Source organism: Gallinula chloropus, assembly GCF_964237585.1.
Source record: "Gallinula chloropus genome assembly, chromosome: 4".
NCBI lineage: Eukaryota > Metazoa > Chordata > Aves > Gruiformes > Rallidae > Gallinula > Gallinula chloropus.
Genome location: NC_140088.1, coordinates 4,117,794 through 4,142,713, shown reverse-complemented (window position 1 = coordinate 4,142,713; position 24,920 = coordinate 4,117,794). Strand labels below are relative to the sequence as shown.

The 24,920-nt window shown below is 45.3% G+C and overlaps 1 protein-coding gene across 1 annotated transcript; it reads right to left on the bottom strand.

The window, feature by feature from the left end:
* Positions 1–237: 237 nt before the first annotated feature.
* POMT2 (protein O-mannosyltransferase 2) lies at positions 238–24,864 on the bottom strand (the record flags this gene model as incomplete). The annotated part of the gene is made up of 21 exons (XM_084263504.1): positions 238–343; positions 905–1,019; positions 1,652–1,792; positions 3,416–3,521; positions 3,731–3,790; positions 3,995–4,066; positions 5,291–5,367; positions 6,610–6,701; positions 8,395–8,546; positions 9,318–9,396; positions 11,582–11,651; positions 12,562–12,628; positions 14,086–14,195; positions 14,856–14,938; positions 15,942–16,048; positions 18,614–18,773; positions 20,405–20,513; positions 21,541–21,649; positions 22,757–22,861; positions 23,660–23,744; positions 24,647–24,864. 21 exons carry the CDS (start codon positions 24,862–24,864, stop codon positions 238–240), a joined length of 2,223 nt encoding a protein of 740 aa, XP_084119630.1.
* Between the last annotated feature and the right edge of the window lie 56 nt (positions 24,865–24,920).

Below are 24,920 nucleotides of genomic sequence, written 5' to 3'. Positions count from 1 at the left end.
AGACTATAACTTAAAGATTCAGGACGTGAGTCTCTTCAATAGGACCTTCTTGTGGTTATCCTCTGCATCTTCCAATGCAGGCAGTGCAAACAAATGCCAAAGTAACAGGACTACCGTACGCAGAGCTCTCTGGAGAGGGCACTGAACAGTCACGTGTCTCCAAAGCACTAGAACCAGCCCAACAAGCAGGAGATCTCATGCTTCTCATCTGCTGTTCCCAGGCTGCCTTTGCTGGCTCTAGAACTCCCAGGAGTCCATCCACCGGAGCCCTGCCATGGGGCTGCTCGGGTCAGAGGCCATGGGTCCTATCATCCCGTAGGACAGAGGATGGAAGAGGTAGAAGCTGTGGAAAGAAACCAAGTGTCCATCAGGGACTGCACAGTTTTCTGCCTTGAGAACACTGCAACAGATTAGTCCATACAGATGTCCAGTGGGACTTTTGGTCCTGTGCTGCTCTCAGCATCACTGGGGACCTCCCGATCTCTGCCGAACACAATATATACACAGTACACAGTGTTACCTCAGGTGGTATTTTCTCTTAGAAAGCAACAGCTTTGGAGAAAACCCAGATGAGAAAACCTTCAACAATGAAGAATTTGCCAGTATTTGAGGGATCTGGCACCATCTAGCACGGAGAATCAGAAACCACTGAACTGTGGGTTTGGAGGAGAGCAGAGCATTCCCACTGAGTGCTGGGATAAAAGAAAGATTCCCTGCAATGCAAAGATAATTTATAACACATTACTGAGACACATACACTGAACCTAATCAAGTTTGAAGGTTTAAGATTAGGCTTGATGATCTCTGACAAGAGAGGCACAAGGACAATTAACAGGCAGTAAGGTTTCCACTGGGACAGCGTGACTGCCACACGGTCAGGAACAGTTCAGCTTCCAGCACTCACCTGTACATGATGAGCAGGACCAGTGTCAGGACCCCCCCTCCATATACTTTTCTAGCTGTAGTGCTGGGTGACAAGAACCCAGCACAGAACTTCAGTAGTGTGTCCCAGGTGATTCCTAGGGGGAGGAAGAGGTAGAAGTCAGGAGCAATGCAGAGGCCAAAGAACAGAGCTGTTACGTTCAGCCACAGGCTGGGCTGACAGAGCTATGTTAACACCAGAAGACATGGTCAATGTTTAAATTAATTTACCTTGGTAGCTTCAGAACTACAGGGCCTGCTTTGTATCAGCAGAAGGTTCTTTCTTCCTACCTTACCATTTGAATAAATGCAAAAAAAAGCTCTGGGCCCCAGCACTCTAACTAAGCTGGTACAGGAAAAAATACCAGAACTGAATTCTGAACAGACACGACAGAGAAGTGGGGCAGAAACCAAAGGAAAGTAACTTGTATAAAAGTATATATAAGAGCAGTGACAGAGCAGAGAATAGGAATCACATTTTTAAATTTAAATGCCCTAGGGGCTAGACATGTCTCCCTCTTCCCAGTGCTAACATCACCCCCTCCCAAAAAGACAACTTGGCACTGCAAGTTGCTTTGTGACACTGAGTTAGTCAATGTTTTCAAGCACTCTGAACAAGCAAGCAGAACACCTATAAATATATATTGTATTTTTCTAGTCTGAAAACGTTCTATTTAACAGGATGTCCCCCATTTCCCTGCCTGGTCTTCTCCCAGGCTCCTGTATTTACCTGTCAACATGCTGGAAAAAAGCATGGCAGGAAAGTAGTGGTGAAAGTAGAGAACTCGTCCCATCATAAAAAAAGGGAGGTAGTGAAGGAGCCAGCCCAGCATCATCTGCCCTCCACCACGTAGCACGACTCTGGAAAGTTCTGGAACACAAACAGAGAGACTTCAGCACAGAAAAACCTCAAGTACAGTTCCTATTTGCAATCCTTATCACAGCAAGTGAACTCAACAGGAATAATCTTTGCAGAAATCATGTGCTGGTCTGAAATTGCTCCAAGCCTCTGCAATACCCTAGCTGTACTCTTTACACACATACAAACATCTTTCAGGAAAACTGTTATCAGAGGAAAATACACAAAGGCATAAATCTCAAGGGACTGGCTGGAGGTTGACCATGCTCTATACTAAGACTAAACTTGCAGTTTCTCAGGATGTACACCAGACAATTAGGGCATTCCAGTTCCTGATGTTTTTTTATTCTCTCTGCAATGAGGCTACAACCCACCCAGGTGATGACTTTGCCAGCTTTTCCTGGAAAGAAGTGCTGCCTTGCTTCCAGAGCCTGGGGAAGGGGCAGAGTTCTGGTGTCTGCATGCAGCTTAGCCAGTGGCTTACTGTGTAACTGAATGGTTTTCACAGCACATTTTGGAATGCACTTTCCACAAGCCCATCTACATCAGTGGTTGCTTCATTTTGTAAACAGGAATGATCAAAGTATGACTGTTTGTGAAAAGCTCTAACACCTGGCACTGGGCATAATAAAGGATCATTGCACCTCTTGCACTTGCTATTTGCTTTGCACAAACATCAGGAAACATTTCCCTTCTCAAAACATGCTTTTAAGGTCCTGCAAAAAGCACTTATGAAAAGGAAGCCTATGAGTAGCTTATGTGGGGTAAGCATCTCTACTAGAAAAATCATCTTGGAAGCCTGCAAAGCAGAACAAGCTAAAACCCATGGGACCAGTAGGTCTCTGCACCAGGAAGTTCTCCCTGACATATGTTTTAATCACCCTCTCCTACTGATCCATCCAGATCAAACATAGCCTTTCCAACAGATACACATCTGAATCGTTTCTGAGCTGCAGTAACCAATACAACTGAGAGCAACTGTTGGGCAACTTCTCTCTTGAGCAGTTCATAAGCAACTCCTCTGCTAGGCTGGATGAACACCTGCAAAGCAGAGCTAGTATGTGAGCTACAGACTAATCCAAGCCCTTGTCTCCTGCAAGAAAACTAGTCAGACTCCTACCTTCAAACGACCTTAACATGCCAGCCTATACCCATACCAGCTCTGTATTCTCCAGCAAAGGAACAGTAAGAGTTTTGAGGAACCACTGCTTACACTTCCTGCCTGTGAGTGACTTCCAGAGCTCTTCTCTTTGGCTAAGTAGGTGTCTCAGGGCCCTTCCTGACTTGAGTATTTCTGATCAAGTCTTACAGACTTAAGAAATCTGGCAAGTCATCAGGAATGGTGGGCTATGCTATGCAAGAAGTGAGATTTGTTCACTGGAATGATTATTTTGAGTATGGAACCCTTTGTTAAGTGTCACATTGCCCAGTGCTATGCTTTCAAAGCACTATAGAGCTCAGTGGTTTGTATATACAGCTCCTTTGAGTGTATTTTGTTCAAGCCCCAAGGTTTTAATACAATAAAGGGCTTTTTAATATGGGAGTTCCAAGCTGAGCTTTCCTGTATTGGGAAACAAGGATGTTGTAACAGGGATTCATTCTAGAGTGCAGGCAGGAGAGAAAGACTAACCTCACCTTTGAGTTCAGCTGACAGGTGGACACCTCTCTTCACAGCCACTGCAGTGGAAACTGCTATCAGAAGGTACAACCCAATAGTGACCAGATTTAGCCACCAAATCACCTACACAGGGAAAAATAAATAGAAAGATTTGGGACATTGAGGTGGACACACGTGTGTGAGAAGAAATGAAGAGCTACCTGCAGGTAGAAGAGCACAATGAGACAGACAGTCCAAAAGAAGGAGGAGGAAGAGAATCACTGTCACTAGTAGAAGCAAGAGTATGCAGAAGTCTGCTAGGGACTGGCTTGGAACCTCCCACTCCAACTTACCGGGTTCCCCAGCAAATAAACCCGATAATCGGTCTCATTGACACCAGAGAAACGCAGGCCCTGAGGAAACAGAGCAGAGGGGAGTTCACATCAGCCCAGTCTGTGTTTTGTACAGCATCAAAAGGTGAGACAAATTCCCACCTGGCAGTTCGGGTGCCTCAAAATAAAGCTCATGTGTCTTCAGTGCAATTGAGAGGTGTTATGCTTCAGGAAGCACAGCAAAAGAACTTGAGAACAGAAGGGAAGGTGGGTTGATCAATATACCTGGTAGTTGATGGGCCAGTGCCAAGGTTTGGATGTAACTTCATTGTCCTTTGGTTTGAGGCCACTGTTTCCCTACAGATAAGCACAGGTAAAATCTCAAGGAGGGGGCAGTTACGCTGCAAAGCCTGCCCAGAAATATCTGGGTACACACAGAGACATGAATACTCCTCCTGAGTACAGGCTGCTTTCTGACCACATAAACACATCAGCTTCCAGAGATGGGCACAGTGAAGACAAGGACTGTTTTCATATCCTTGTGCAAGTGAGAAGGTTCTTTGGGCAGCATTAGAGGAGCACACTCTCACCACCCTTCTGCAGCTTTCCTGTCACTGAGGACACAAGCTGCATAAGCAAGACCTTTGTTCATTAAGAGACTGCTTCAACAGGTTTCCCTCCACTCTGAAATAAAAGCCTCAGAAAGATTATTTCCATGGAAACTCATGCAGGTGCTTCCTTACCTGAGACAGCATTACCACTGGTTGCCATGGAAACGCTTAGCATTAATAATAATTTGCTTGACTACCTTCTTTCTTTTAAGAATCTGAGAAGAGCTTTACAAACAGCAACAAATAAAACCTAAAGGCTTCTTTCTCAGAATAGTAACTTCTCATTCTTCAGATTCTTCAGATGAAGGATTGAGGGGCTGGAAGCAGAAGGGCTGTGGCCAAGAGCACAAAGAGCAATCATGGGGAAAGACAACCAGAGCAGTCACCTTGAAAATACTAAATCCAGCTCTTTTCCCCTCTCTGCCTGTCTGCCCCCTCCCATATTAAGGGATAATCAGGGAAGAGGAAAGCAGAAAACAGGGCACCTTGATGAATTTAAAAAAAAATCACTAGATTTCCATTTCAGTTTAAACATTTATTGTTCTGCTAAGTGTGTGTTTAGCTGATTTTCCTGGCTCTGACCACGTAATACCTGCCTGTCTTAGAAATGTTAATTTAACTTTAAACCTTTCAGTAGGGTAGGGAAAATTTTCCACCTCTCTTTTAGAGAACTGAATTTCAGCAGTGGAGGGATTACATAACTAGGCTGTTGCCACATCACACCAACAGCAGAGTCAGGCATCAAGCCCAAGGCTTCCAAACTTCTGGAAGATTGATGTGCAAGACCACTCCCTTTTCTCAGTATGAATTGAAGTAGGTTGCTGGAGCATGTAAATTCTGCCCTAGCTTGCATCCATCACCCAGATATCTCAAAAAAAAAAAACCCAAAAACAAACAAAAAGAAGGTATTTCTTTTTGATCCAAGAGAGAAGAGGAAGAAAATGATAATCCAGAATTAATAATATCCTACCCTGATCATAACCATGTGGGATTCTAGCAGAATTTCTGCAAAAGAGGGCTTCAAAACATCCAGGCTGATATTGGGCACTTCAGAAAAAAAGACAGAATAGAGAAAAAATAGATTAGAAGTCTGTACAGTTTACTTTTATTTGCCTCTTCCATAATAAACTAAACTCTCTCCTCCTGTGACCAATCTGCTCCTAGCACCTTTTTTAGCTCCTGACACGATTCATTCATATTCTAAACACAGAGTCTTGCAGTCACAAGTATTCCCCAGTGAATTCCACAATGGATGCACTTCTAGATTTCCTCCTTTACTTCCAGGAGGAAGGGGAATAGATAAAATTCCATGAAATAAAAAGATTTGTATTCCTAGCTGAAATTAGAGATGTATTTATTGTTCATAGGCTGCTGTTTATCTGTAAGTGAGCCATGAGTGTGAGAATCTCAAATGCATTACAACAGACCAGGAAATTCTACCAAGTCAACAGCCCAGGATTCTTTCCCTTTGGTTTGCATACAGTCACACTGAAAGGATGAAGAGCACTAGTTTGTTTTTTTTAATAATTCAGAATTCAACCAAGTCATCTGCAATTCCTGTGATGAAAATCATATCAAATCCTATCAAATAATTCAGGCCAAATGAGGCTGTGACACATATCTAACTCCTGGAGGAGGCTGCAAGGCCCATCTGTCATTATTGGCAAACTTAGCTCTCTTACCAGCCTCTGTCACACTTCTATCCATTACTTAATGGTACTGCAAAGTCATTATTTAGCATGACCTTCTGTCAGTAAAGGGAGAAAATATGCCAGGACAGGGTGGATCCAACAGGCTGCCCAGAGAGGGGGTGGGTGCCCCGTCCCTGGAGGTGTTCAAGGCCAGGTTGGATGGGGCCCTGGGCAGCCTTGTGTAGCTCCAGGCCTGGAGGTTGGTGTCCCTGCCTGTGGCAGGGGGTTGGAGCTCTGTGATCCTTGGGGTCCCTTCCAACCCATGCCAGTCTATGATTTTTAAAAATCATTACAATATATATGACACTCTCACAGACTGTACTGCAGTGCCTATAAAACTCCCCACTTTTGTTATCCACAAAGATCTCAAAATCCTTAGAAAGGTCTTTACACTTCCACTACACGTGAAGTACAGTGAAGCAGAAACAGGCTTTGCATCTCTCAACAACTGGCCCAAGTTCAGCCAGTTTGTGCCTGAGCTGGGAAAGAACATACAAATTCCAAACCCTGGGCTGGTTCTTGCCATCCAATTGCTCATCTCATCCTTTAACAACAAGACAAGGTGCATGCCCAAAGGAAAGGGAAATAAATGACTTACACTTAGGGTTGATGTGATCTTCAAAGTTCCAGAGAGAATTGGGACTCTCCTTCAGGTATGGTGTGCAGGTGACTTCCACTTGTTCCCAGCCCCTGAGGAACAGCAGAACAGTCAGCCATCATCCCACAGACGACCACTGACTATTTCCAGTTCACATCTAATTTTGTCCCCATTTAACTTTGTGTTTTCCTCCAATACACACCATACCACTCAACCCCAGCAGCTGCATTCTCACATGCTCTAAGCACCATGTAGAAACCAAACCAGATCAAGGCAGACAACATTAAAATTCTATCAAATATTTAAACCACACTTCTAATTTGGGGTATCTCCACACACACAAACAGTATCATTTTTGGAGATGATGCACATTACCAGCTAGAAACTATTTCAAGTCAACCCTTGCAGTCTCTCCAGAGGAAAATCACCATCGTTAATTTAAGTCAGTCCATGCCTACAGCAACTGTAGTATAGAAACAAAAGAATGACCCTAGAGGATCCCACCAGGTATTTTTTAACAGGTCACATCATCATCCCACCCTATTTTTAACAGGTCACATCAAATGCTTTGGGAGAAAGTACATCAGACCCTGCAGTAATGTGACAGATTAATAAGATCTCTACCCATCACCACTTAGCAGGCTTAGCTCCACTAATTAATTAATTCAATTAATTAATCACCACTTAATTCTCTGAAGGACAGTGATTACTCCCCTTTAAATTCCTCTTTAAAAAATCCAATATACTTTTGATCCCCTGTATTTGCAGTTAACAAGTATTATTTCCTCTCAGCTCTTAATATCATCGGTGTTTTGTGGCAATGACTTCTGTTCACAGGGTAAGTTTGCCTTGGTGGGGGAGAAATACCCCCCTTCTTGAAAGCTGCTGACAGAGGCAGCGGTTTGGGGTTTTTTTTGGTTTAAAACCAATCACATTATTTACCCAGGAGCCCAGTTTCACTGGTAAAAGTCTAAATGTCACTTGCATTCCTGACCAGGACAGTCACCAGAGGTATCCCCTGTGCTCACCAGGATTCCACACCCCCAGGATTCCTTAGAAGCCCTTTTTACCAGAACACAGGGAAGGGAAACTGAAGTTACCCCTAACAGAGGCTGCTCTGGGAACAGAAGCACCATGACCACACAGCCTGCTGCTTCAGGATCCACGTTAGCATCCCACACAGTACAGCTCTGTGGATGCAGCAGCTTGCTTGGCACTAGTCTGAATGTCTCTGCATATATCTCATTTTAATGATGAGGATATATAACCCAAGGACATATTAAATCACAACCCCTGCTAATAGCAGCTTGTTATAGTTGTCCTCACCTCAGATGCTGCATGCAAAAATTGCAGAAGGCCTTCCAACCAGGAAAGAAGTTAAATACCAATGAAAAGAAGTTTTGAGGATTATGGTATGGAACAGCATGAACTGCCCCACTTTCTAGCAATTTTTGTGAACCCTGAGGATAAAATGGGCTTTGAAGACTAGTCTGTCATCTCCTCCTGGACTTACCAGATATGTCCATGCCAATCTAGGATCCCTTCATAAGCAGTATTATTTTTCAGAGTGTATACCTTCCCTGTAACAGGCTGCATAACCTTTACAACTGATCTTCCCCCCCCCAGGTATATTTTTAGAACATTCTAGTTGTGTTTTCATTCTGCCAAAACTAAAGAAATGGAGGGAACGTGGTTATTGCTTGGTTTAAAACTATCACTGAGCAGAGGAACCCATCAGCTCAAGGCCTTGAGGGGGGGTGGAGGGGGATTACAAGGCATTTATACCATTTTGGCAGGGTCTTTCCAGAAGAGCCCAGTACACAGCCTGTGGCCAGGTGGGTCAGCCGGACCTGACTCCGTAGGACTTTGATGAGCTTCCCAGCCTTTCTGCCCACCACTTCGATCCGCCAGAAGTCGTTGGGGTCTCCTGTTCCATTCTATCATGCAAGCATACCACAGGCAAAAGGAAAAAGTAAAATCAAACCCAAACCAAAACAAAAACCCACCACAAACCCAAACCAACCCAAAGAGAAGAAAAAAAATCCCACCAACTAGTGGAGGATTGGAGCACTACAAATAGCAGCTTCTGAAACTCTGATGGTGGCAAAGCTAAACAAAGGACCCCAGGCTACCCTCCCTCAGGCTTCACAGAAGAGACTCCCCAGCAGGAAGAGATGATTCTAGGCATGAGCAACCACTGACAAATAAATTTCTATCTTGCCAACCTTAATATTTTTTTTTGCTTCCAATGCTTGATTATGGCTCAGAATTCCATCTTAAATGGGGGTAACTTGGCTGCTTCACAAGAGGGGTTTAGGCAACAGCCCCTTGTGTTTGGAAATTCAGCCCTCAAAGCAGATTTCGTTTTTGTGATTCAAAATTCTGTCATCATTCTGTCAAAAAAAAAAAACCAACCAGGCACTTGTGTATGTGACAAGGCCAAAGAGATAAAATAATACTTGTCAGAGCTACTTCAAGGTTGCTCAGACTGGCATTTATGGAGTTCAAGGCTGCCAAAGCTAGACTGGCAGCAAAGCTCAAGTTATTTCCCTGTCTGCATTCACATTAAATCAGTTTTTCCTCCAATGTAGTAGATGCATATCTATCACCTTGGCTAACAAACTCAAAAAGCAAGACTAAACCCCACTGGCACAGTATGAACTCTCCCCAAGAGAAGCAGCTTTTGTTTCATCTTGCCATTCACTTACTATTCCGTAGCCGGTGACCTGGAAATGCTTCCTTGTCAGGGGAGCCTCGTGCTGGTGACTGTGGAGGTTTCTAGAAGTTCTGAAATGAAATTAAAGGTCAAGCCTTGTGGTTTGCTTGGGTTTTTATTTAGCATCTCAGGCAATATGCGATAAGAACTTTGGTTTGAGCCACTCAGAGCTGCCAGCGCTTTGACCACTGAATTCCAGGCAAGGGCAGGGCAGGACACAGCCTTAAAGGTGAGGGGGACCATGAAGTGAAACAGTTGCTCCCCACTGTGAGATTGAGCTTATTCCAGACACTGGGCAGTGCCAGAAAGGGAGCACAGCATAAATAAATCCAATCCTCAAGCTATAGCCACCAAGCTGCAAGTGGAAAAGACTGCTTTGGGATTTTTTTGCATGGTAAGGGAAGGAAAGGTGGGAGTAACAGTCCTGCTCTTTCAAGAAGCATAGCAAGATCCTGACCTCTCTTGATTAGCAGTTTTGTGTTTGAGTGGAAAGACTGTACCCTTTAGTCAGGCACAGACTTGCTGCAGGGGGGAGCAGCACAGAAATCAGTGCCCCCAGCCATACACCGTGCAGACAAACAGCCTCCTGCCTTAGCAAGGGCTGCTAACTGGGGCAACCAGAAAAACCTGGCCAAATCCCCCTCAGTCCTTAGTAAAAGGAACCACCAGTGCCAACACCACAGCTGCATCCAGCCTGGCACAGAAACCCTCTGCCAGTGCTGGGTGAGGCTCATACACAAGGAGACAAGAGCCATCTGCTGGATCTCTCCTGCAGTTTCACCTCTCATGACACAGACCTAACCAGCACTGCCTGATCCAGACTTTATCACCTTCAATATAAAATACTTGGTAGCAAGACCCAAAATTTAAGGCTTTTTTTTAAATCTTAAAATGATTTTGGAAAACTAAGCAATGATTTGGTAGCAGGCAAGACTGACTGCAATGTGACATGACTCCCAGGCTCACAAGCTCAGTGCTTCTGTTTAAGCTTTTGTTAAGAAATCAAAGCTGTGACAGCAGAGAGTATTGTGGCACAGTGACATCAGACTAGCTGAAGATTAAATACCAAGTCACTAGAGCTCCCCTGCTTCCCTCCCAAGTATTCCCTACAGAGCAGGAAAGCACCGGGAGATGTTTTCATTAAAAGTGTTACCCTGCTGTCATCTCAGTGCTGTTGTGAGCTTCAGGGGGAGGACACTGCCTGTGCACACAGGAGCAGGACACCTGCAGAACACTGACAAACCCCCACGCTTTGCCTAGAAAACTCAGAGTGAGGACAACCAGCAAAATGAGGGGTTTGAAATTGCTTCCTTGCAGAAGAGTTCTATGATGCAAAGCTGGGAGGAGTGGCTGACACACAGGACACTGCGCTGTCATCCAGAGACCTGGACAGGCTGGAGAGCTGGGCAAGGAGAGACCAGATGAGGTTCAACAACAGCAAGTGGAGAGTCTGGCACCTGGGAAGAAATAACTACTGGAATCAGTACAGGCTGGGGGGACCTGCTGGAGAGGAGCTCTGTGGAGAAGGACCTGGGGGTCCTGGTTGATGACAGGGTGGCCATGAGCCAGCAGTGTGCCCTGGGGGCTGAGAGAGCCAGTGGGATCCTGGGCTGAGTGAGCTGGGGCTGTTCAGCCTGGAGAAAAGAAGACTAAGGGGGGACCTTATTAATGTTTATCAATATCTTATGCATGGGATGCAGGGGGAATGGGCAGCCCCTTTTCAGTGTCTGTGGGGACAGGACAAGGGGCAATGGCTGCCAAGTTGGAGCACAGGAAGTTCCACAGCAACATGGGGAAGAACTTTTCCCCAGTGAGGGTGAGGGAGCCCTGGGACAGGCTGCCCAGGGGGTGTGGAGTCTCCTTCTCTGGAGAGATTCCAGCCCCGTCTGGACGCCGCCCTGTGCAATATGAGCTGGGGAGCTGCTTTGGCAGGGGGGTTGGACCCCACGAGCTCCCCAGGTCCCTTCCAACCCCTGTGATGCTATGATAATATTGCACCTCACACAGCCAAGCAAATCGCTCTGCTGCCTAGGTAAGTGTTTCTAATGAAGTTGTGTGGTTCTCTTAAAACTTTCCTTGTAAGAAACACCCTTCAGAACATAAACCACAGAAGAAAAACTCCACAAACTCCACACTGGACCTGCAGATATAGAGTCCTGCTTGTGTTGCCCTAACCATGTAGTGTCCAGCAGGAAAAATCTCCCAGCAGTTCTAGTCAGTCACACAATCTCTTGGAAGCCCAGGGATCAGCCTTACTCTTTATGTTCCAGGCGAATAATGTCTCCGTGCCTCACAAACTCCACAGGGCTCGAGGGGTCTGACAGATCTGCTGAAGGAAGACAAACTGATCACATCAGTGCAATGACAAACACATCAAGGTGTTAAAGAGTTTCTGGGCAGACAACACAAGGCAAACTGAGTTGTGTCAGCTCTAAGCCCAATGTAAAACCACTGCTCTAGCTTAAGGATGAGCCCTGAGGGCTACTCCAAAGAACACGGCCCCAGGCAGCACATACTGCCCTTAAATAAAGAGGATGCCTGGTCAGGGTAACTGAACACTAAAAGAGAGTGTGTGTGTATATATATATATATACACACATGGATACACAGACACAGACATGTATTTATTTAATGAACTACAAAATGGCTCTTGCAAAACTGGTAATAATTTTATCCAGGTTATTTGCATTTTGTGTTGTTTAGACAGGTCTTGTTAATTTCTATATACACGTGCTGCAGGTGAAGAAAGGAAACCCTGCTGAGCCAAACACGCCTCAGCCACACTGTATGACATCCTACAGCAATGGATGTACATAGAAACTAGAGATTTCCACATTCAGTACTCTATCTTGTCCTAAGCCCATGGAAATCAGTTGAACACAATGTATTAGAACATATCAGGACCCCACTTCTCCAAGACCTACTGCCACAATAACAGATTCCATAAAATACTGAGTTCAGATTCATTTCTTCTCTTATTTGCAGCCCTATGTAGCTGAAAAGTTGTCAGTGCAACCCTTCAGCTGAGAAAAATCTTACTTCAGCTGTACAACCTGGAGAAAAACCAAAACCACAGCAGGCACAAACAGCATTAATCAAGAGGAGCCAGATTCCCCTTGTCCTTCCTCCTCTGCCCCTCATATCCATGAAGGATACTTTGCCCTGGAGGGAACTTGGAATATTGAGGTGAAAAACTGAAGCAGCAACTATAAAAGGCATTTAGTGGTATTTGTTACCTGTATCTGAATCATGTTTCTTTATAATCCACAGGTTATTCAAATCTTTATGCAAGTAGGCAGTGACCTGAAAGCACAGGATAAATGATGTTACTGAACAAGAAAAAAAGCAAAGAAAAATTAAAAGAAAGCACCAGTGACTGCAGACACATTGGGACCACAGAACAGTCACAGACCTCTGCCCCCCACCTAGATGGTGGGAGCAGATGGACCAGTGGATGGGTGAGAGGCAGAACCTACAGGAGTGTCTGAGGGTGGGGGAAAAGGGAGAGCTGGCAGTGGAACCTCACACACCTTGAAGTTATATCATGAGGAGAAGAGGAAGCAGATATCACCTCCTCCATCTCTTCCTCCCTAAATCTCCTCCAAGTCTGAAGGTCCCTTTTCCTTTCCACAGCCCACAAATTGTCCCAGCCTCTTTTCTTTGTCATACCTCCAGGGCAGGGAGCACCAGGAGCTGGGAGGGGGGGCAGAATCTCCACCCTTTCCCATTTACCCTCAAGGAAAATCCCATGAGAATCCTCTCCAAACCCCCTTTCCCTACTTCTAGTGTCATAAAGTATGCTCTGCACTTGAGCTTTGCTATGCTTGAGACAGTTTCAGTACATGTCCATCTACAATAATAAACATCAATCTCACCTGAGTATTAGAGTCTTTTGTTGGGAAGAACATCAGGAAAAGAAGATTGAGGCAAAGCTTTCATTTCTGAAAACTTCCTCACCACAGACTGAAGTGAGTTAAAAACCAAACACTCATCCTTCTCTGGCAACATTCGTTCACAACAAGCTCAGAACAATTTTTAGAAACAAACATACAAACTGCAAAATACATCTTGGGAAAGCTGCAGAAGCTGCAAAGATTAATGAATCTTGATGATGATGGGCAAAAATAAGAAATTCACTATTTTTTTTTGTACTACTTAATTAGCAATAGTTACATGATTTCTGATTTTTACTTTGATTTAGTACTTAATCATTTAATCAGGAGCCCTCAGAAGAGTTCAGACAGTTTAATTATCACTATCTTATGAATACACAGATGTCTAATTTAATGAGCAAAGCCTTAGAAATTATTTGGCAACAGAGGAGGAAAGCAAGGCACAAAAGGGGAGTAAGGTCACAGAATGCAGCAGCAGGAGTGAACACAACACACAGTAGCCCTATTCTGCTGCATTTAAAACACAAAACAAAACCTGTAAGATAAAGTAATGTATTTGTTTTGAACATAGGCTTTGCAGACTTCCTGGAGGTAACAGCAGCACTTTCATTATGGAAGTTTAAGTCCTCTTGGCACCTGTGTATAGAGGGTGGTCTTCCTACAACAATGAAGCCTTGCTGCTCTAAGTCACCTCTCTGGCAGCGTGGTAGGCACTTCAAGCACCCTTTTTACTCAGACTTCCACACCAAGAGCACAGCTGTGGCACTGAGAGGGTAAGGGATGCTGAGCAAATATGCAGCACCTACTGTTAAGTGCAGTGGGAGTCGATGGCCATAGACAGAGGCAGTACTACCACAGCTCACTGACCTGCTGCTGGCGAGCTCCAACGCCCTCTGGGTAGAGGTGCCAGTGGGAGTGCAGGTATCCCCCTGCCATCCGAAGGTTCTTCATGGTGACCACAGACCCATATGCCAGGTCTACATGGGAAGAAGGGAGGGGAAAAGGGCATGAGGCAGCTCTCCTATAACCATCTCCCCAGCTAGTCTGCAGCGCTCCCATTAGGCACGCGTTCTCCCGCTTTGTTTTGATGAAAGCTCCTTTCCTGTTTGACATGTTACTCCACACAGCTCACTGCAAGCTTATCTTCCATCCCCAACCATGATTCAGTAAAGCTGTTACATAACATTTGGCTAAAACACTCAAAATTCTTCCTGGTTTCAATATAAACAGAAGTGCTGGTTCTTTTGTATGTCGTTTCAATAGCGAGAGGTTGGAGATAGCTTCCCCTAAGAGTATGTGGTCACACTAAAACATGATCAAGTTTGAAAAGCATCAGACTGCTCTGAAGCAGTGTCACAGAGAAGCAGAATGGGTCTGACCACGACAGCAAAATCTGCACACTGATCTATTTGTTGTCAGGGCCTGGAACAGGCTGCCCAGGGAGGGGGATGAGTCACCTTCCCTGGATGTGTTCAAAAAAAGGGTAGATGAGGTACTTAGGGGTATGGTTTAGCTTAGGATGGGAATGGTTGGACTTGATGATCTTCAAAGGTCTCTTCCAACCTTGTGACTCTGTGATTTAAACCCTCACATAGGTCAGTCACACTTGGGAGGGGTTGGATAGTTTGGACACTTACGCTCTGGAACAGAAACATTGTGAAGATTGTTCCCGATCAGCTGGGACTGAAATGCTGAACTGAAGAAACCATCCCCAGGACCACTGCAAAAGCAAGCAAAGAATGTGACAACTCAAAGTCTGGCAAAACAGGCATACAAAGCTCTGTCATGCATGACCAAACTGCGTTTGCCAAAGGAAAAAGATATAACCACACATGGCACTGGGGAAGACTGACTGTGCCAAGGGAAAAAGATAAAACCACACACAGCACTGGGGAAGACTGACTGCCATTCCCTTAGATGCACACACCTCTAATGTGGTGAATCACAGGAGAGACAGACAGGCTTGCAGGAAATGGTCCAGAGCTGCAAGGACCTGAGGTCACAAAAACATACCATCTTTGGCAGTGTTCTTGGGACAAATAAACTGACCCACCCGTCAAGTCAGATGTAACAAAGCCTTTCTTTGTGGCTCCCTAAGTCTCCTTTCTGCTAAGAGGGCAGCAGTAAGATCAGTTGACTTAAATTGAAAAACAGATTTATTTTTATATTATTTTTTAATGGTAGAATGCTTATTCACCTCATCTCCTAATGCTGGCATATGGAAAAGCATTACTTGGCCATTTTACTAGCTGTTGTGCTCTTTGCATATAAAAAGCATTGCCTGGTTACAGGTATTCAGAGTCATCCCTTTGAGTGCACAGATTTTTATTTTTTTAATCACAACCAAAGCATTCATTTCAGGAATGCAATGCCTGGCTTTGGTTGGGATTTTTTAATTACAAAAACAAAACTTGAAAGAATGGAGTTGAGGCATTTGCAGGTCCAGAAAAAAGAGGAGGGGGAAAAAAAAATAGGAGACAAAGACTTTGGTTTACAAGACTTGCTTGGCATTTCAGAAAGTCTTAAGCTCAAACTCAGTTTCACTGCAGGCTTGGCCAGAGCTTTCCTCCAAAAATAATGCAAGAGTCGGGGAAGGGGATTGAACAAAGACACAGCTCGTGGCTGTGCTTCTGACACTGGAAATGGAGAAATCCATCATCAATAGCCTTTCATTCCAAGCAAAGACAAGTGATTCTTCATCTGGAGAAAACACTGTGAAATACCTTTTGTTTAAGACTGTGAAATGAACTGCAAACATAGCTGTGTAGAGGGCAAGCGGGAGCAGGATGAGGCAGAGGACACGAGCCAGTAAATGCTTCCCAAACAGGACCTGCAACAAACACAACCTGGATCAAACAGTGCAGCTGCAGAACAGCTCTGCTCTACCACACAACCAAGCTCAGCAGGGTGCAAAGTTACCTCCCAAAGGCCTAGGGAGCAGGAAGAGTTTAGGCAGACCTTGTTGTGCATATCCAGAAGCTGGGGAGTTCAGGGGCTCAGGAGGAAGACAAACAGGAGGGCTTAACATTCAGAACTGTTGGGCATGCCTAACTTTGGTAAAGGAGGCTGGGCAGCTCCTGTTGACCATACTTTGAAAACAAGGCCTTTAATCTTTGCTTGTCAGAGTGGTTCACTTCCTGACACAAAAATCACAGCAAGATGTCACCTCCTGGAACAGTAACTGTCAACACTAAGCAGAAGGTATAATAAAATCATGAGGACACAAGCTGCCAGGTACAACTCTCCCAACAAATCTCCCTGTGCAAATACCACTGCAAGTACTTCTTGGGGACATGGAGGTAATGCATTCACAGAAACCAGCCCACTTCACAAGGATGCCCTCACACTGCAACTTCTGTTGCTGGTCCTCAGCCAAAAGTTACAGAAGAATCAGCAGGAAAACCTGTGAGTGTTTCTGGCTGCCTCAACACAAAAGCAGAACATTTTATTTAAAGCCCTTGGAAAGGTGGTTTGTACACTGATGCCCAAGATGCAATTACATCCTACTGACACTGCTGGTAGCAGAGTAAGTACTCTAAGATACAGGGTGGGTAATAAACAGCTGTGGGAGAAAAAAAAACAACACCTTAAATAAAAAAATTGTTTGCTAAATGTCCACTAACTTCAAAGCAAAGGCAGATACACTATGTTATCTTCCTTTTCTTTTGACATGGTATCTATCATGCAATCACTAAGCTAACCATCCTCCATCCCTTAAGAGCTGAGCCAAAGGCTTCAGAAGTAATGGAAAGAGAGTCAACACAGTACAAGACTAAGAACTTACTGAAGTCAAGGGAAACAGCTGCTCAGCTCAAGTACTTGAGCAGAACACCATTGGGCACTCAGGAAAATGCTGATTGATGGTACACAGCCAAATTTATGCAGCAGAGAGGCATATGAACTAATCTCCAGTTCCCTGCTCAAATGACCACAATGAGCTTCAATCTTTGTGAAAAGGGTTTAACTACAGACTTCAATGAAAAGTCAAAAGATAATATGCACATGAAAGACAGCATCAAGAGAACCAGAACAGGGGACCAAGATAAGCTGAGAATTCTAAAAATCAAATTAGTCCCCCAAACCATGCATGTAAATCATCATGAGTAGTCTAACAAATGCAGAGATAAGTTATTCAGGCTTTCAGGGGCTTAATCCTCACTTCTTTTTTTTTTGCCCTTCCTCAAGCACCAAGGTTGCCATAGTTAGTTATTCAGAGAGCATCTACCTTCTGGAGTAAATTCCTTTACATATTCTTATGCTCAGAGACTTGCTGCCTCTGCTGCCAGCAGCACAAATGAAATCACTGTGAAGCTGTCTGCTGGCAGGAAGCTTAGACATGATGGATTTGTTCCATTTCAAACACAATTAACTGACTTCTCTTGAGAAGTGCTTCTCTGGAGCTGGAACATTGCATATTTGCAGCCTGTATCAATTTGCATTAATCAGAGAAAACAAATCACATAGCAGGAACAGAAGAAGTTCCCCAACATCCCCCCCCCAGTTTATGAGACAAACAGGACAAAACCAGTAAGTGAAAGATACAGAATTTTCAAGCTTCAAAAGAGGCTGAGACAAGAGGAGAACTGAACCCCTCCTTTTAAAAGATGTGCTTGAAGAATTTGTTTTCCTGCTGGTTGCAAGACACCAAGTGGTACATCAGGGTGTTTCTCCAAATATAGATTTCACAGTCCCCCAAATATAAAATGCAATGTCTTAGAACATTCTCCACCCAAACACACTGGCAAATTTCTTGGCCTACAAGAACTAAACCTGTGGGAAATTGAGCAGGCTATGGCTGCCTGCATCTTCAGGACTGGCTACATAGATCAAAAGCAGCAGAACATGCCTATGACTCATGACAGACTGTGGCATGCTGCTGCTATGGGGCCTGTGTCCCCACACTCTCATGAAGCAAAGCCTGAGCTTGTGCTGCTCATGCAGACTGGGTGCTGTGCTGTAAGATTTGCCTGTCTGCCAGGTAGCATGTACTCCTCAGGTGGTCATGTAACAGTGCTGGGACAACATCTTGCTTTGGGCCATTGTACAGCAACTCCCAATTTTGAACCTGGACTGAAAGAAAATTCATCCAACTGGAAAGGTAACAGCTTCTCTTGAGAAAACACAACCACCTTTTTGCTGTGCTCTTATGACATTATATCCTCCTGATGTATATGTTGGGTTTTGGGGTTTTTTTTAAACATATGGCAATAGTTTGTTTCCATTGCACCCTTCATCTTTAATCATCATCATTCACCTCATATACCCAATTGCTGCAGGCAGAGTATTAGTGTTTGGCTAGTTCCATGGTGGTCAATAACCAGGACAACCCCTTACAAAGGTACAAGAAAGCAAAAAAAAGAAACCCTTAGTGTAATGAAAAGGTTTTGACACTTACCAGTGACAGGCTGAGGTTCCCCAGCAAGTCCCATAGGTCACAGATTGTATTCAGGCCAACCAAGAGGACTACAAAAAGGCCAACAAACTTCACCCCCATTGCTCCTGCAAGGTTCACACCAGTCAGGCTCAGCCAGAGCCACCAGGAGGCAGAAAATGGCCTGCAGGATGCATAGAGGTCAGTAAATACATTATGGCTACTTGAAATGGGCATCTGCAATCAGGAAAACAAACAGCAAATTGGCTAGCCTGCAAAAGGACATTTCATCTTCCTCTCAGGAGCCCATGAGTAATAGAAAGATTTTTTTTTTTTCATTAATTTTAGAATGATGCAAAGATACCCAAGCTGCAAGCTTCAGAAGGGCCCAGCACTTCAGCCTGGGCAGCCCTAGATCTCCCCTTTAAGGAAGGGAACACAGACACCCTGCATAAGCTAAAATACTAGTGTGAAGAAAGTCCAACACATGGAAGGTCTGAAAGTAGAAAGAGGGCTTTTTCTCCATAAAATGCAAACTTGCATCTCTCAGAAAACCAAGGACATGGGGGAGAACAGGAGAAAAAGAACAGCTACTTTATCTAAAGCAGAAAGGCCACACCAGAACACACCTACCCAAAGCAGAAACAAAAGCTCCAGCAGATAGTAAACAAACTACAATCTAAAGTAAAACTGAACCACAGAGAAAGGATGACAGCAGAATTTAAACCCTTTTCCTACTGACTCCTGATTCTTGATGCTTTTGTTCTGGCTAGGGACCTGCTGAGCAACACCGTACCTAGAGCTGGCTTTTCATGTGCATAAAGCCATCTAGCTTGAAAACAGGACTAATTCCAAGACATGATAAATAAGTTCAGGTCAAGGCACAAAGAGCTGGTCAAACACTGCCCTGCAACTTAGTGCTTGCATTCCCTGGGGCATGTGTTGTAGATGAGGATGGCCTTGGTGGGCCCTGCTGTGGGCTGCACTTTAGACATGTGTGCTGCAGTCAAACTAAAATTGACATCATCAGTGCTTGAACAGTTCATGAAACAAAATTTACTCCTATAAAGTATTCTCAGCTTTTTAGGTCTTTGAATTCTGGGGAATTCACTGTGGGGAAGCTGCTCTGTACAGCCCAGTCACAAAGAAGCCTTTTGACTCATCACCACCCCTGCCTGGATGGGTCTATAGCAAATATCCTGAGCAACTTAACTGCTTCTTCAGAAACATCCTTGGCTGTTTTTCTCCCAAATGTTTGGTACCAATTTCTCTACAGTCAACAAATTATACTAGCTAGCAGGATATTTCTAAGTGCTTACAGGATTTCTGGTACAGATAAGCTGTTTTTTGCCAACCCAGAGACAAAGACAGTGGTTCAAGAGAACAAATTAATATGCTTGACATCAAGGAGCAAAGCCTCAACTCAAACAGGCTCCAACCCATCCCTCATTCCTTCCCTTCTGACCTGTAACACCCTACACTAGCTTTCTTTCCTGTCAAGATTTAAAAAGCTTTAACCCTCATTTTCAAGATGTGCAGTCCCATAAAGATCAGCTTTGCTGAAATTACCTTCAATGCTAAAAATCTATGTAAATCTCTCTCCTAGTTTATCCCAGCCACGACACTTTCTCCCTAGCTCCACAAACCCTCATGCTAAAGAGTTCTCTCCCCTACCACAGGCCATTTTCACCTCCAAATTCCCTGAAACAATCATATCCCAGCCATTCACTAAACTACCAAGTGGCAGACACGTTCTAGCACTTTATCTGTGTGAAACTGTATTAAACCTGTGGTTTAACAAAACCATCACCTTACCTGTCTGCACAGCTGTTACATTTTACCATACTCAGAACAGCTCCCATGAGGAAGAACATCAGAATGGGGTCCAGCAAAATATACTGGGACAAAGTTATACAGCCTGTATCTGCAGAGAGACAAACACCATGAGAAAGGCTTGCAGTCCCCAAGTGAGTCTAAGATCACAGGGAGACAGTTTCCTCAGAGTAGTCAAGACAAGGGGAAAATTTAGAAACAGAGGCAGATCAGAACATTTCAGTTTCTACTTGGGTAACAAATGAAAGAAAAAACAACCCCCCCACACACCCCAAACCCAAAATAAACCCCAAAACCCCACCCTCACAAAAAACAGGCAATACAACAGTACCTATGAAACACCATTTGGCAAGTGCTGCTAACATATTCAGGTGGCAAGCATGACAGAGAAAATTATCTAGCTACTAAGGCACTAGCATGTTGCCAGAGGATGCTACAGGAGACATTATCTTTCAGATGTTATCTATTAAAAAAACATTTTGTGTCCAGTTCTGGGCTCCCTGGGATAAAAAAGACAGGGATCTCCTGGAGAGAGCCCAGAGGAGGCTACAGAGATGATGAAGGGCCTGGAGCATTTCCCCTGTGAGGAAAGGCTGAGTGAGCTGATTCTATGAGTATGACTTGGATATATTTTAAGTCTCCATGCCTTGATATCTGTGTGTCTTTGCAAAACCCCAATTGGGGTGATTCCATTTCCAATGTGAATTTCTCCACTTGGCTCAATTCATCAAGGCACTTTATTAATTTCTTACTGTGACCTCTTCCACAGTCACACAGCACACACTGTTAAACACTTCTGCAACTCATGTCAGGTATCAACATTTCACTGGTGGGAAAAATCATTCCTGATGATCCATCTTCTAAAAATTCTTGGAACTGAGGTGCAATGTAGTCCAACACTGAGGTTATGCACACAACAGTTCATAACATATGAACTAAACAAGAACATAAAACTCTCAATGGGATTGCCAATTAAAAAGCCTTTGCATGTAAATGAGAATTTTGGGAACCTCTCTCATTAACCCAAATATCCCCAGGCTAGGTAACATATGATAATCCAGAAATTATATTCTCTGTATAATTAACCTGCTCAATTTTGCTGGAGCAGGAACACCTACCAAAGATAAGGATGAAAGCTGTGAGTAAGGCTGCTGGCAGTGACTTTGACAGTTCCAACACTGTGAGGTAGGTGAAGGGAACCAGGCAGGAGCCGAGAAATGCACAGAACTGCAGGAAAAGATGATCATGGGAGAAGTTATAACCCTCCCCAAGGCAAACACACCCCCATGCCCTTTCCCTTCCTTAATCTTACACATCTACCTACAACAGGAGGTGTTGCAGTAGCTGCACTGACTCACTAAGAACATCAGATAAAAGCCAAATGAACAGAGGTACTGTTCAAAGGACAGCTGCTTATTCTGTTCTCTCTCTAGAAGTGTCAGTAACAACAGTGGATCATTCTCTTGCTAGACTACATCAGATATTCATAAAAAGATAATGTCAGGAAGGTGCACTGTGCACCCACCATTCTCAACTTCTTGTTATATGAAAACTAAGAGCCTGTACTTTACATCATTAGCAGCCTGGTATCACCTCACCAGGACAGTGACACTAAGGATAGATGGAGGAGGAAGAACAGAAATCCAAACAAAAGCAAGCACCATCACTGTAAGATCTGTCGCCTTCAATGTCTGGTTCCAGCACTTCTCCTGCATTTGGCTCAGGGAAATCTAGAGCCACAAATTGCTGGAGACCCAGAATGTAAACCAAGAAAATACACTTTCCTTGGTTTCATCCTTCTTTCTAGGCACTAAGGATTGGCCACTGTTTCTTTTTTTTTTTCTTGGCTTGTGTTATCTGTCAGTTTCATGGCTCTAGATAGCAGCACAGCCAGGGTTTCAGATAGAATACCGCCCTGAATAGCGATTCCCCCACTATCAGCTTCCTCAGCTCACTGTCACAGTGGCTGCAAACTGCAGATGGCAGTGGATGTCCCTGGCTTTCTGACATCCTTGGCTTTCCAGCAGAGCAGCCAGACACAATGGAGTGAGCAGAAACCCAAGCTCAGCAATGTCTTCTTTGCAGAGCAGGCAATACACCTCCTCCCACTCAGTCTAGCCTCAGTAAATAGCAAGGGTGGGCCTCAATGATCACCTTGCCTTCTTACTGGTTTCCCACTGGCTTCTCACCAGTAACACTTTTTTAAGAAGCTTAAGGCTAAGGCACAAGGCTAAAGAGACCTCTGATCCAGGAGCACTGTTCTTATGACATAACACTCTGTAATGAAAAGCAGAGGAGAGCCAAACAGCTTGATACTAGCCTGTAGATCCTTACCCCTCTCATTCCCATATAGTTGTGCTGCTCATATTTGTCCCCTGGCTTTTGGAAAGGAAATGTACCATCATATCCACTAAGGTAGCCTGCAAGTCCAATCAGCATCTGAAGAAAAAAGGTGAAACAAATGGTGAGGGAAATCACATTGGAAGAAGGAGTATCCAAGCCAGCAGTGGGTAAAACTGTTACAGAAGCCAAGTCCGATTCAGAGGATAAGTACTTCATTCAGACACATCATCCAAACAAGAGCTTATGTTCAGAATTCATATGCATACATTTGTCCTTTGTCTGAAGGCAAAATCAGAAGAAATCAAAAGGGCTTTGGCTGCTGAGTATAAGGACACCTGCAAACTCAAAAGAAATAGCAGGTGTGGTACTTAACAGAAGGAATTCTGTCTCTGTAGACTCTCCCATAGTTCCCTATTCCTATAGTTTAAGGAGTCTTGGCAGGAAAGGAAGATAAGCTTTCTGAGCCAGGAGTGCACCTTCAGCAACACTGCACACTGTTGCTAGAACAAGTTCTTTGATTACAGAACACACAAGCCAAGGCTTTCAGGAGTTGCCTTTACACACAAGCTATCAGGAACGTTTTGGTTCCATTGCACTGTAAGCTTCTGTTAAATATCCCCTCCAAACCAGTAAGTACCACATTCATTCCTTAACATTAAGCCTTCTGAACATCCAACATTCAACACTGCTATGGTTTCCCATATTCAAAGCAATTTCATGAAGAGGAAAAGGTGCACACTGAAGCTCTGGATAGAGAATGTAAATTACAATGATGCCAGTGGTGGTGAGGAAAGGTACTGGTGTTCATCACATCCTTTGGGCAGAAGGATGGGGGAGACTTTTGTTTGGCCCACTCCTGTGCTTTCTAAAACATGTAACAGGAGAGAGGTTTACCTTCCCCAAAGGAGGGTGGACATCAAAGAAGAAGGTCCGATTAATGTAGTAACTTCCCATCTTCCCAAAATGGGTTTCATCCCAACTGGAAGAAAACCAAACCAAACCAGCATCAACCAACCTGCTATAATGCTGACAACTGTAAAGAAGAAAGAAGAAACCCAGGGTCTTGTCACTTATGCTTTCCATCACACAGAGGGTTATTGCCTGCTGTGATGCAGCCCCAGCTGAGCACCCTGCGCCACTTGCTCACCTCCCAGAAGAGGCAGAATGGGGAGACAAAGGCGAAACTCAGGGGTTGGGGTAAGGGCAGTGTGCTGGGGCTGCACAGGGAGGGGGAAACAACAACAGGACTCGGGGCAGGACTTACACAAGGGCGACACAATGTAACTTACCCACCCGACCAGGCGCTCAGCCAACACTCAGCCATTCCCCACGCTGCGCCAGGCCACCCCTCCCCACGCAGCAACTCCTTGGCCAGCTCAGCTCACCTAGCCCGGCCTCGTGTGAAAACTCCCCATCCGAGCCAAAGCCAGGGCAGTGCTGTACGTTGTAGGAGAGACAACGCACTAAAATCACAGAGTACTCCAGCCATTCCAGGCTGGGCCCTTTTGAAAGAGCTTGACAGCAGCACCCCGACCCCGCCAGCCTGCCCGTCTGACTCCGGGCCGAGCTGGGAGAGGTCAGAAAACCGCCCTGCAAGGCACAGAGCCCCAGAACCGGCCGCCAAGGAGCGGCCTCCTCGCTGCGGCACGTCCCCAGAGCGGATCCCTGCCCAGCCGGGCACGGCAGGGGCGGGCGGGCGCCCGAGTAACGGGGCGAAGGCAGGGAGTCTGGGGGCACTGCGGGGTACCGAGCTCCGGGAGCCTCCCGGGAGGAGGCAGACACCCCCCCACACCCACACACACACAACCAGGGGCTCGGGCCAGGCCCGCCCCCCCGGGGCAATGCCCGCCGGAGGGGCACAGGCCCCGCCCCGGCCCGTACCAGACGTGCGGCGGCTCCGATAGGCGGTGGAAGCGTGAGGCGAAGCTGAGGAGGGTGACGAGAACCAGCGCCGCCGGGCGCACCGGAGCCGGAGCGGGAAGGGCGGCGGGGCGCGGCGGGCGGCGAGACTCCCGCTGCCGCTGCGGGCCCGGCTCGGCCCGGCCACCCCCCGCCGCCGGCATCCGCGGGGCTCCAGCGCCGGGGCGGGCGCGGCGCATAGTGGGACGCCGAGGCCCGGGGCGGGCGGAGCGCGGGGCACGCTGGGGGATGTAGT